Source organism: Neomonachus schauinslandi, chromosome 15 (genome assembly GCF_002201575.2).
Source record: "Neomonachus schauinslandi chromosome 15, ASM220157v2, whole genome shotgun sequence".
Taxonomy (NCBI): Eukaryota; Metazoa; Chordata; class Mammalia; order Carnivora; family Phocidae; genus Neomonachus; species Neomonachus schauinslandi.
Window position 1 is genome coordinate 13317438 of NC_058417.1, and position 12815 is coordinate 13330252.

General features: G+C 39.8%; 1 protein-coding gene across 1 annotated transcript in view; it reads right to left on the reverse strand.

Moving 5' to 3' along the window:
* Window positions 1-2820: 2820 nt before the first annotated feature.
* Window positions 2821-12815, reverse strand: part of NCBP3 (nuclear cap binding subunit 3) — a 39290-nt gene continuing 29295 nt past the window's right edge. Inside the window, exons 8-13 of the mRNA XM_021704130.1 lie at window positions 10929-11028; window positions 10526-10629; window positions 8652-8943; window positions 6912-7066; window positions 5104-5265; window positions 2821-4279 (exon numbers count right to left, since the gene is read on the reverse strand). Of these exons, the coding sequence (XP_021559805.1) occupies window positions 4044-4279; window positions 5104-5265; window positions 6912-7066; window positions 8652-8943; window positions 10526-10629; window positions 10929-11028 (1049 nt within the window). The 3' untranslated portion in view covers window positions 2821-4043. The remainder of the gene's footprint in view (window positions 4280-5103; window positions 5266-6911; window positions 7067-8651; window positions 8944-10525; window positions 10630-10928; window positions 11029-12815) is intronic.

A 12815-nucleotide genomic window follows, 5' to 3' on the forward strand; every position in this document is an offset into this window, starting at 1 on the left:
GCAGCCACGTGGAATGGTCTCTAAGTCTCTGAGGATGAGGGAAAAGAGAAGGCAAGGCTTACGCAGAAGGAAGAAAGGTCCAGGGGAGTGTGTCACTGCTGAGGAAGAAAAGCACTAAGCAGAGTTTGAAAGGCTGGTGAGATCAAGATGGGTCCAAGTAACTAGTGGGCACAGGGCAGGGGAGGTTGGGGAGAACAGGCCAGAGATACCAGAAGCTAGATTTTGACAAGCCTTGTGAGCTACCATTGGAGTTTGGAATTTATTCCAAGCTTTGGAAAGGTTTTAAGCAGAAGAATAACAGAATAACTTTCTTAAGAAAGTTCATTCTGAAGCACACGGAAAGATGCCCAATATCATTATACATCAGGGAAATGCAAATCAGAATCACAAGGAGCTACCACTTCACATTGCGAAGTAAGTGTTGTCAAGGATCGTGGAAAAACCAGAGCCCTCAAACACTAATGGGGAAAATGGAAAATGATGCAGCCATTTGGGAGAATGGTCTGGCAGTTCTTCAAAAGGTTAAGACAGAGTTACCGTATGACCCAGCAATTCCAGCCCTAGATATATAACCCAAGAGTAATGAAAACATGATCACAAACACTTGTACATAAATGTTCCATAGCAGCATAATTCACATCAGCCAAAAGTGGAAACAACCCAAATGTCCATCAACTGATGAATGGATAAATAAAATGTACTGTATTGATACAATGGAGTATTATTCATTAATAAAAAGAAGTTCTAATACGGGCTACAACACGGATGATCCTCAAAAATATGTTTAGTGAAATAAGCCAATCACAAATCGCCACAAAGTGTATGATTCCATTTACATGAGCATTCAAAATAGGCAAATCCACAGAAACCAAAAGTAGTGGTTGCCAGGAGGGAAGAGGGACTGGGGAATGATTGTTAATGGATATAGGGTTTGTTTTTGGTGATGAAAATGTTCTAAAATTGACTATGGTGATGGCTGCACAACTCTGTGAATATACTAAAAGCCACTGAAGTGTACACTTTTTTTCCTAAAATTTTTTATTTTTAAGTAACCTCTATACCCAATGTGGGGCTCGAACTCACAACCCCGAGATCAAGAGTCGCATGCTCCTCCAACTGAGACAGCCAGGTGCCCTTGAAGTGTATACTTGAAAGGAGTGAACTGTATGCTATGTAAATAATAGCTCAGTAAAGCTGCAAACAACAAAAGTTCATCCCAGCTGCAGTGCACAGAACAGAGATGGAGGGATGGGATATGGGGCAGAGATCAGGGAGGAGGCTGTCACAGGGATGAAGTGGGAGAAGACAGTGATTGAACTAAGGGGAGGAGTTCATGGGACGAGGAAAGGGGCCAGAGGAGGGCTTGTCACAAGCTCCACAAGTTCTCCTGGGTAGCTGGTGTCTCTCCCAAGAGGGAGAGTGGGAAACAGAAATGAGGTATCTGCAATTACTATCAAGCAGCAGAAATGTATTTGTAATCTCATATGCATAAAGGCTAAGAAGAATATAGAAAAGTCTGTAGCCCTGCGGCCCACATACATAAGGAGCGCCCAGGCACACTGAGCTGCCACTAGGGGGCCATCCTAACTGTCTACCCTCACTCCCAAACTCCAAAGAAAGGGCCTGGGCACTCACAGCACATGTAAGATGTGGTTAACATCTGAGTGCCTGAGTGTGGGCCAGAGAGCAAGAGGAGGTGGCCAACAATAACTTGGGGAAGTGAAATCTTCAAAGATACTTTTCTGGGGTCTGTGTATTTGTAAGAATTGCAAGGCTGCTGAAGTGGGCATTTTTCTTGGTTAGATCAAAGGCCCAGTTCTGACTACACACCACCACCTTTTCAGAAAGCCCTCCCTGATCTCTAGCAGGAGACTGGCCAGGACTATAAGGCCATAGGAGAGATGGGCTCAAACTACTGGTGGAAAAGGTCATGACTGGGAAATACAGAAGGGCTTTTTTTGAACACTGCTGAGACCACATCAGTTAGGACCCTGACCACAAGGACATCTCTGTCCCACTAGAAGACCCAAAGACTGTAATGGAAATGGGATGGAGGTCAATCCCTGCCCCAAATCTCATGCATGCCCTTCTTGACCCTCCCCACACCTGCAACAGAAACCAGTGCTGGCCAGCCCACCACAACCATTGCTTCGGGAAGAGTAAAACACCACTGAGACGCACCAACAAAGTCAAGAAGCTCTGGTACCAGCCCATTCATTTGCCAGACGGGAAAACTAGAGGCCCAGGCCCATGGAACAGAAACCAGGGGTTGGCATCCAGGTCTCGGACTCTCAAGTCCTTGTCCTTCTCACTCTACCAACTCCCCAAACCTTGCCCTTCTCAAGAACCTGGCTCTCAGCTGTACGCTCCACAGGGCAAAAAAAAGCGAAAAACCTCAGAAACGATAAGTCTCAACTGGCAGAGAACCATCTCTCTCCAAGAATCCAATGAGGAAGCGGAAACATACAGTAGTTAATAGCTTCTAATCTTTCTAAAGGGAGTGAAAAGCAGGTTAAGCAACAAAACATGGTAGAGTACAGCTGTTGCAGCTCTCAAGTCCCACAGCCCTTTCCTTCCTTTCTTAGCAGCAGTGTTCTGCATTCAATCACACCACACTGTAATCAACTATCAATGCCACAAGTAAAGATCCTTAGAATCCAGGGCTGCACCAGGTACTGAAACACTCCAGACAGGTGAGGAGTTGTGACATCACAAAGCGACAAAGGCTTACTATCTCTAATTCTTAAGTTCTAGTGAATTGAAGTGAAACACTATTTTTAAGCTTGTAGAGGAATACAAACATTAAATACTTCAAAATAAAGATCAAATAGGAAGACAAAGTAATCTACTGCCTTTAAAATAATCTGAACGGAGTTTAGAAGTAAACGAGAAATAAACAAACTAAAATTTCTATTACTATTATCTTATTTGCCAGTTTTAAAGATATCTTCAGGTGCCAGAACTTAGAAATAGAAAGAATAAATACTAATGTATCACTTCTGAAGTGATAATAAACAACAGGACCCCATCTCAGATGGATGGATTTTTTTCCTACAGTGGCCAAAAAGCAAGCTGAACACTATATACAGCAGACAGACTATACAATTAGGATCATTTAAAAATAATGAGACTCCTCTCTTTGCCTTCTTCCAAAGTATATAATATATATTTAACAGCACACATAAGACACCACTTGAGTTTCCCTTGTAGCCAACAGGAAATATTTTCACATATAAAAATTAAAAATTTAAACTTTTAAATCATTAATATTTTTAAACATAATACAGACTTAAAAATTGTTCAACATTAACCCATGACCCCACCTCAGCACAAAAATCCACCCCAAATCCAAAAGTCACAGTTTTTTGTTCCTAAAAATCCCACAGCACTGAACTTGGATCTTCACTTCAAGCTGATTGCTAAGATGCCCCTAACAGAACTCCCCAGGGAGGAACGGAAGCACGATCGATGCTGCATCTCTTATCTACCTGGGCGGCACCGGTGCACCTCTGAGGTCAGGTCCATGAGATCCGGCCCCCACACTAGGGTCCTGGAAGGGTGAGCTGGCAGCTTCCCTCATCTTCCCCCTCGAAGGCTGTCCAATAAGCACCTGGGAATTGACTTTTCTTGGGAAAAGGGTGCTGGTAACAGCTGTCAGGGCCAAGGCAATAGTGAGAAGTTCAGTTCTCTGCTCTTTGGATGAACTGTGTAAAACATTTCTTTAAAAGCACAATGTTAAAAATATTAAGAAAAACGTCTACAAAATCTGGAGGGCTGCCTTTTCCTCAAAGGGTAAAGCTTGTGGGGTAGTGGGGAAAGGATTGAGGGCCCAGAAATCTTACTCTGCAGCAAAATATAGACAGATGCCCTTCAAAACACATCACATTCTTAACATGTCTTGCTGAAGCAGCAAGAGCTGAGGGTGACTGTGTAAGAGCAGGAGGGGCGCCAACTCCTGCGGGGGAGCGGAGGGGTCCTACTGTGCACCCCACCCTGCACGAGAATGTCAGATTTTAGTGCAGCTGCCATTAGCCCCAAGGGCGTCAGGACTCTGCCTCTGAACCAGAGCTGCTTTCCCGACTAACTTCAATCTGGAGAGATGGTAAGTTATCTAACCGGCTCTTCTTTTGGCGAGACTGTTCTTTCTCCTTTATCAGAGCCCCCCATGCCCTTTGCAGCTCAGAGTCATCTTCCTCAGTGCCTGGCGCCCTGTGATCCACCTTCTTTGTGTTCTTTTCTTTGGTCTTGGGTGCAGATCCTAAGCGCGTCCATAAACTACCTGTTTGGATGAGAAGACATTTCAGTTTTGGTGGTCAATGCTGAGAAGCAGGGGCATTGCCATCACCTGATGTGCAAGAAACACTGGGGAGGGGTCTGTGGCTCTTGTAACCTCTCTGCAGCATTAGGAAGGTAATCTCATTTCCCTGGCTATCATTCCTGCCTGCAAACTGAGGGATCTTTGGGTCCCACAGCTAGGGGCCGTGTGCCTCCCATGCATATCAGAATCACCTCGGAGGCTGCTTATGCTATACCTGCCCCTCCCTGGTGAGACTCACCATTCTCTGTAGAGCTTCATTTTGCCAGGAGTGGGCCATTCCCAGATCATTCCCAGCTATAAATTCTGCAAACTGACAGGCCTGCTATACTGTAAACTTTCAGAGAGTTGGCCCACTATCCATTAATTTTTAAAATATACTTTATTAATATCTAACAATAGAGAAATATGTGTTTAGCATTTCATAGCATACTACACTATAAAGGCAATTAAATATTTTATTTATAAAGAATTTAACAATGTGAAAAAATGATCACAATAAAATCCTGTATGAAAAAAAGCAGAATATGTATATGGACAAAGATGTGAATAGAAACTTAAGACTAAAAAGTATTTGCGCTAAACAGAAAGAACCAAAGCTGGTTTTGTTTTTTTCTATTTTCTAAATTTTCCATACCCTTATTACAATTATGATGACTATAACGGAAGAGGAAAAAATAATTTATTTTTGACATACGCTATTTCCCGGCTTTGACCAACAAAGTATTTCTATGCTGTAGTCTGCTCTTACCCAATTCCTATCCCCCTCAGTTTTAAGTGTTACCAACCTGATTTCTTCTCCCGAGTATCAGAGTAGAGGCCTTTAATGTCTTGCCTGGGAACACCCAGCCTACTATGTACATCAGAAAAAGGCTCTCTCCGAAAGACTGGGTTACTACCAAAAGCCTTTTCTGGAGAATATGGTCTTTTTCCTAACCGCTGGCGTATATCTAGAAAAAGGAAAAAAATGTATTACTGTGACCAAGCATGTGTGCTTTGCTATCAATATTGTCAACCTGAGATCCCTAGAGGACCTGGTGCCAAATCTCCCCAAACCAAGACAAAGAGCCTGACAAAATCAAGCTTCTAAAATCCTTCTCTCTATATAATCAGTCCGGATTCCCCTAGGAAAGTTCAGACATCGAGGCTTCCAGTGGAAAAAACCTCTCAGCTGACTGCTCCAGAAAGGAACTTCCGACACAAACTCAGCTGTTTCGTTTTTTGTGCGTGTGTTTTAAGTAGAACCAAGCATACCAAAGAATTTACAAACATTTCAGCTAACAAACAATACTGTAAGTTCCCTGAGGACAGAAACCACAATCTTTGAACATATAAGGAATTCTTAATAAACTTATTACATTTAATAGTAAATGTAATGAGATTGACAAAAGCAAAGGATCAAGGGAAGATATGACAAATCAAATTTGTTTTTCCCTTCCGCCAAACCTCCTCCAAGAAATCTGTCCTCTTGAGCTCCCCCTAACAATAACAGCAACAACAACACGTTTACTAGCAAGTCACTGTACTGCGGCTTTCATCCATCTTGCTTATTATCTCAGAGAGAAGCATCCCCAACTTTCTGGTTTCTCAGGCCTGAGTTCTTTGGCTTCTTTCCCTTTGCTCCCTCACTTCCTAGTGCCAAGTCTTCTTCCTTTACAAGTTTTGATGTTCTCATCCATTCCATCTCCACTCTCCCAGATCTAGTTTAGACCCTTGTTACTTATTTAGCTCTCTACCCTACCCCACCCTGCCACAAATTATCTTTCTAAAATAAATATAAGATCAGTTTATTTCCCACCTCAAAAAACTAGGTTTGCCAATGGAGATCCCACTCCCTCCCCGAGCCTTGCTCTAAAGCCACTTTCTTTAAGAAGCCCTCCACAGGGCGCCTGGGTGGCTCAGTCGGTTAAGCGACTGCCTTCGGCTCAGGTCATGATCCCGGAGTCCCGGGATCGAGTCCCGCGTCGGGCTCCCTGCTCAGCGGGGAGTCTGCTTCTCCCTCTGACCCTCCTCCCTCTCATGCTCTATCGCATTCTCTCTCAAATAAATAAATAAAATCTTAAAAAAAAAAAAAAAAAGAAGCCCTCCACAATTCCCCCAGTAGACCCACCTCCCCTCTGTGCTCCCACGGCCTACTGCTTACAGACCTAGTAGAGCACTTACTCCATTCTGTTTTGGGGTGGAATTACCAGAATGTGTGCACTTGTGTTTCTCCATCTAAGTGCTATGATGACTTTGCATCTAACCCAGGGCCTGGCACACAGCAGGCATGGCCAAGTACCCACTCTGCACATGTATACTATCTAGTTCAAATTCTTGACCATTTATACAAAAACCCAACTTAATTTCTATCATCCTATGTATAAAGTATATCAATGACATACAGAGTAAAATAATTGGGACATAAATATTGAAAGCTAGTACTGCAAAAGTACGATTATTTTTCATGTCCTAAAGTTCCAATGCCTAACCCAAAATTTAGAGGTGATGAACTAGGACAACTAAATCAGTTCATTACTGGCAATGTTTTATCCAAGGACCTACCTCTGCCCTAATTTGCTTTCTGGAGCTCAGAACCACAAATAAACAACAATACCTGACTTAGTATTGCTGCCTGGTGGCCGTAGACGTGTGTGCTGACGTTTTTCATCTAACAGATGTCGGACATCTACAAATTTCTCAGTTGGTAATTTGTTACCAATTCGGTTTTTGATATTGCTTGTGGATACAGTATCTGCCCTCATGGAGTTCCTTTAAAAAAAAAAAAAGGCACAATTAACCAACTTCAACTGTGGGATAATGACTATGCAATAATCTCATATATTTTGGAGAAAACAATTTAAGAGCCCAATCTAATATAGCCAATATTCACTCACAAATACCATATATCAGTAATTATTTGCTTACAAAAATAATGATCAGCCTGCTATAAAGAGATCAGGGCAAGCAGGCTTCTGAGTTTTCCAGTGTGGTTTCCACAAATGATATCTGTAAACTATCAAAGAATGTGTAATTGCAAGTCCCAGTACCCTCCCTTCTGGGACAAATGTTGAGTAAGGCCTGCAAAGGGCTCAGGGATCTCTGTTCACCCAGGCTGTGATTTTGCTGTAGTCAACATACAACAGAGTCTACAATCTCTTTCTTTAAAGGGCAGACTTCTCTGTCAAAGACATCTGCTACCATGCTAGGCACCAGCATTATTCTGGCAGCATTCAACACTGGAAAGTTCTCTGAAAACTAAAAATAAGGATATGAGCAGAGCCATATAAACGAACCAGATTGAATTGTTTTTCCTTTCCCCAAATACACTACCACGAACACTTAGAGAGAGAACCCCTAGACCCCAACACTTGAGTTGTGCATATGCTATCTGCCCTTAGGAATCTGTTCATCCCCACTAGTCATCAAAGAAATACATATTAGAATAACTATTTTTTTTGGTCCACAAAATTAGCAAAAATTAGAAAGAGTGATAAGACTGGTGAGTACATAGGTAATAGGTTATAAAGTGAGTAAAACCTTTTTGGAAGGAAATCTGGCAACACGGATTTTTTTTTTTTTTTAAGATTTATTTATTTTGGAGAGTGAGCACGCGTGCGCGCACATGCGATACAGGGGTGGGCGGGGAAGAACAGAGGAAGAGGAGAGAGTCTTAGGCAGACTCCATGCTGAGCCCGACGCGGGGCTCGATCTCACAACCCTGAGGGCATGACCTGAGCCAAAACCGAGTCGGATGCTCAACCAACTGCGCCACCTAGGCACTTCTAGCAACACCACATTTTTAAATATATATGTAGTTTTGTGCAATAACTGGAATTCAAGAAATTTATCTAGTTAGTGCAACCGTAAGAAAATAGAAACCTACATGTCTATCAATAAAGAATTGGTTAAATAAATCATGATACTTTCAAACAATGTACTACATCTGGGTAAAAAAAATAGAAGTCTACAATATATTAAACAGAAAAAGCACACTGCAAAACAATATAAATACAACCTCATTTTTGTAGAACTATGTAATTTCTCCATGTGCTAGGTATATACATAAAATTAGCAGGAAAGTTATTCATTTAATTGTTAAGTCATTATTTTAGGAAAGGTGATATTATGGATGATTTTCACTTTCTATTACTGTCTATCATTTTTATAACAAGGATTACTTCTTGTCTATTTACAGGAAAAACTGGATGCTTTTATTCAAATTCTTCAACAGACTGAAATTAGAACAGATAAAAGTGATTATAAAATTAAGAGGAGTTAAGAGAAAGTTACGAATTAGTATTTAAAATAAAATAAAAAGCTAGCATTGATTAAAAAAAAAACAAACTATTTTTACCTAATATTTTTCAACTGGGATTCCACTTCATCAGCATACATGGTCATTTTCATGCTTTTCTTTGGTGAAGGAGTGGAAATCATTTTCAATTCTAGGTCATAGTCCATTTCATCGGAGTCTGAACTACTGGCACTGGACTGCCCAGAGGTGCTCCGCTCCCGGGGCTGCTTGAGAGCTGGCAGCTCCTCGTGGTACTCCACCACCACCCTGTCATCTGCATCCATGTCCTGGTCCTCCTCTGCCTCCTCCTCTTCTTCCTCTTCAATGGGTTCCTCTGGAACATTTACTAGTCCTAAGAAATTTAACCAAAACACATTAGGAAAAGCACTGAAACTAACAAATCTGATTTTCTACTCTACGTTGGTGACCTTTTTAAAAGGTGGGGTTCCCATGCCCGAGATCTTACTGGAGCATTATCTGTAAGTTCCAATCTAGTTGCCATTCTGATACCTACAACAGAAGAATGGCTAGTACAGTATGATCTAGTAACCTGATAGACTATCATAAAGTTATCTGAAGTACAGTTGATTGTCATTATTCATGAATTCTATATTTGCAAATCTGTCAAATTTATTTGTAACTCCGTATCAACACTTACAAAGGTGTTTTCATGGTCATTTGTGGACATGTGCAGAGTGACAAAAAAATTGAGTCATCAGCTGTGCATATTCCCAGCTGAGGAATATGTTAAATAAGCTCTGTTCGAGCATGAGTTATAGTGCTGTTGGCTGTGAGTCCAATGTTAATGAATCAACAATATGTATTAAATAAGATGTCTTTAAACAGAAACACACATCCGAGGTTATATACTGATCAGTTGATGAAAATGGTGTGACCAGAGTCTCCGAATGGTTTAGTATTCACTATATCAACGATCACAGTGACTTTATAGAACATAACCACTATGAATAATGAAAATCAACTGTAACTTTACAGTTCATGGAAAAATGCTTCTAAGTGGGAGATGACTATAAAATATATGTTAACAATTATATTTATTATGAAAAGAGACAAATAAATGCAAAATGAAATCAGTTGTTTATGTTAGCGTGCTAGAATTGGGGCAATTTGCTTTTTAATTTCTTTAATGTAAATATAAAGATTGTATGATAAGAATACCTTAGAGTAATTGAAATTGGAAACCTGTAACTGTGTAACAGAAAAGTATATACATTTTTAAGAAGCAGATTTCAAATATACAATTTTGGATATACTCATTAAATAAAAATGATAGACTTCACCTGTCCCTGTTACAATGATAAACATGTTATCCCATGTTTGTATGCTGACTTAGCAGTTCTACAAAGCATGTAGAAGATTCTACAGATTAGATTAAAAATAAAAAATTTTTATAAAACATAATGAATACGGTTCTTTCATAAGCACCAAAACAAAGAAAGAAAGGAAGGAAGGACAGAACAAACAAAATGAAACCCAAGTCATGGTATCTCATTTAACGGAGGCATTCGTGTGCACAAGCCAATAAGCATAAAACACCAGACATAGCAGCCTATTTTCATCATCAGACAAATAATAAAATCAAGTCATCTGATAAAATAACTTAAAAGATTTTCATGCAGCTTTTGATATTAATAGTAGAAAAATTAGATTCCTACAGAAAATTTTCTTTCAATTTTTCCTATGTCATATTTGGCCTTTTTTGTTACAACAGCTTTTATTAAATCATTTGACCTCTTTTGTATGGGCAATTTAAAATTAATCGTGACTTGACTTACTTTCCTATATGTTGGCAGAGGGTGAGGGCAAGGAAGAGAGGATGATAAAGTTTGGAACCTTAAAAGACTGTATTAAGAATAAGAATATGATTTCGGGAGCCAAACATGTGTCTACCCAAGAGCTGAGCAGGCAACTACCGGAATGTCGGTGTTTATAGGACGTCAAGCCAACGTCATCCCCAATCAGGGCTCTCTTCTTGATCACATCCCGCTGAATGCGACGGGAATGATATCTTCGCTTCCTGCAACATTCCAAAATAAGCACATAGTCAAAAACCAACAGAAAGGACCTTGAAATCTACTAATTAAATTCAACTATACACTGATGAAATGTTAGGTGCTTAAACAGACACATTTTACGTGAAACTCAAACTCAGCCTTTCATACTATTTACCCTAGAGTTAAGAATCGTGAGCTCTTTCTTCTTGTCTTCCTTCGAGTCCACACATGGTGTTGACATTCCACTGCAGAATACCAACTGAGGGATTAAGAAAAGCTTACGTAGTATTTAAACTATTGTATTTTAAAGTTCTAGACTCACCAAGAATTACTAAGAATTCCTTTCATGCCTCCGTAATTTGGATTCCCATATTTCATGTAATACTGACTTCTTCTGGCTGCTCCAAGTTCCTTTTTGTCATCTAAAAATTAATTACGACAGTTACCTAGGATTTCCCACTGGTATGAAGACAATGTTGAATGGTTTAAAAAAATGTTTTCCATAGCTGGGATCAGATCAACACAATCTGCCAACAAAAGGGAAAGATACGCTACAAATATTCACTCTCAGTGCCTACAAAAGCAAAGCAGTGCAATATAGAGGGGGTGGAGCAAAATACAGAGATCAATGAGGTTAAGCTCCCGTTAAGGAGCTGACTGACCTCATAGAGAAAATACTATAACAACAACAATAATACAACATACAAGGTTCTAAGAAGCTTAAGAGAGCTTCAGTCATTATAGCTGTTCAGGAATAAAAAAGGCTTTCCAGAAGAGGTAGCATTTTCCCTGCCCCCCTGAAAGATGACATTTGTTTCTGAATGACAACACTCCAATAACAAAGAAGTATTAAAGAAACAGATTATATATATTCCATATATCTGGTAAAACATTTTTTCCAATCATGACGTTCCTCAAAACGGCTTACAGAAAACAGCATAGCACCATTTATCTCGAATGCACTCAAATAAGCCACTCAAATGAACATAGATAGAGAAGATCACTTTTGTCAAGTTAAAGTGCCAGTTAATAGAAAGAAATGATGATACACATTTTCGTTGAGGAACTCACTGACAATAACAGATGAATACCAATGCACATGTATCCAGTACTGTAAGTAAACAGTGGCACAAGCTAGTATGTGCACCCTTTAAAAAACATGCCCACCAGCTCCTTGGAGAATGGCTGATTCAGATCTGGGACAGGGAAAGTACAAGTTGAGTCTGGAAAAACAAGATGTTTTACTGTGCCATAAAGAAAGAAAGTGCTCAAAGAATCATGAAGGCATGTCAAAATAATAGAGCTTGAAGGGGCTCCACTGGCCAAATCCAAGGAGATTTGTAAACCGAAACAATGATATGAATGAATAACCCACTGAATAAAGTAAGACTCATGAATCTAAACTGATATAATTAAGTAAGTAAATAAATAAATGGGTAGAAAGTTCTTCCTTATAACAGAATGCCAACTAATAAAGAAATGTAGTTAAAAAGTCATCAATGGATGTTGAGTGGAAGTATGATGAGCAAAAGTCTATTTACATAATCTCAAAGTACCTCCCACAAATTTTTATATTACAAATGGAAATACAGGAGAAACCTGGCAATCATTACCTTAACCAAGTGAGAAAAGTTAACATCTCCAGACATGGGACAAGTAAATATCACGTGTCTCCCGACATGATGCACTGCAAATGATACAACAGCATTTCTGTGGTACTCTTGTCTAACACACACAACCCGATTTAATCAGGAGATATTAGACAAACCGAAACTGAGGGGCAGTCTATAAAATAATGAGCCTAGACTCCTTAAACATGTCTCAGTCAAGAAAAATAGACCAGAGGAGTATTCCATATTCAAAATTCATACATATTTTAATGCACACCAGAATCATTGTGCATAGAGAGCCTTACAAATTTAAGAGGCTTTTAACTCCTTAGAGAATTAGAGCTGAATGGCACTATTAGATGTCCAGGAAGAAATTGCTGTGATGAATAAAAAAGTATAATTTAAAAATGTATTAATAGTTCAGATGATCAATTGGCTGAAACGCACAGAGAGCAAACTAGCTTTCACAGAAAATAACTTCCTTTAGCCAGAAATCACAGAAGTATACAAATAGCTAACATTCACCTTCAAAATCTGAAATTCAACTCAGGCAGCAAGCCATCATTTCACAAGCATAGAACATTATAGCTTGAAGGGAC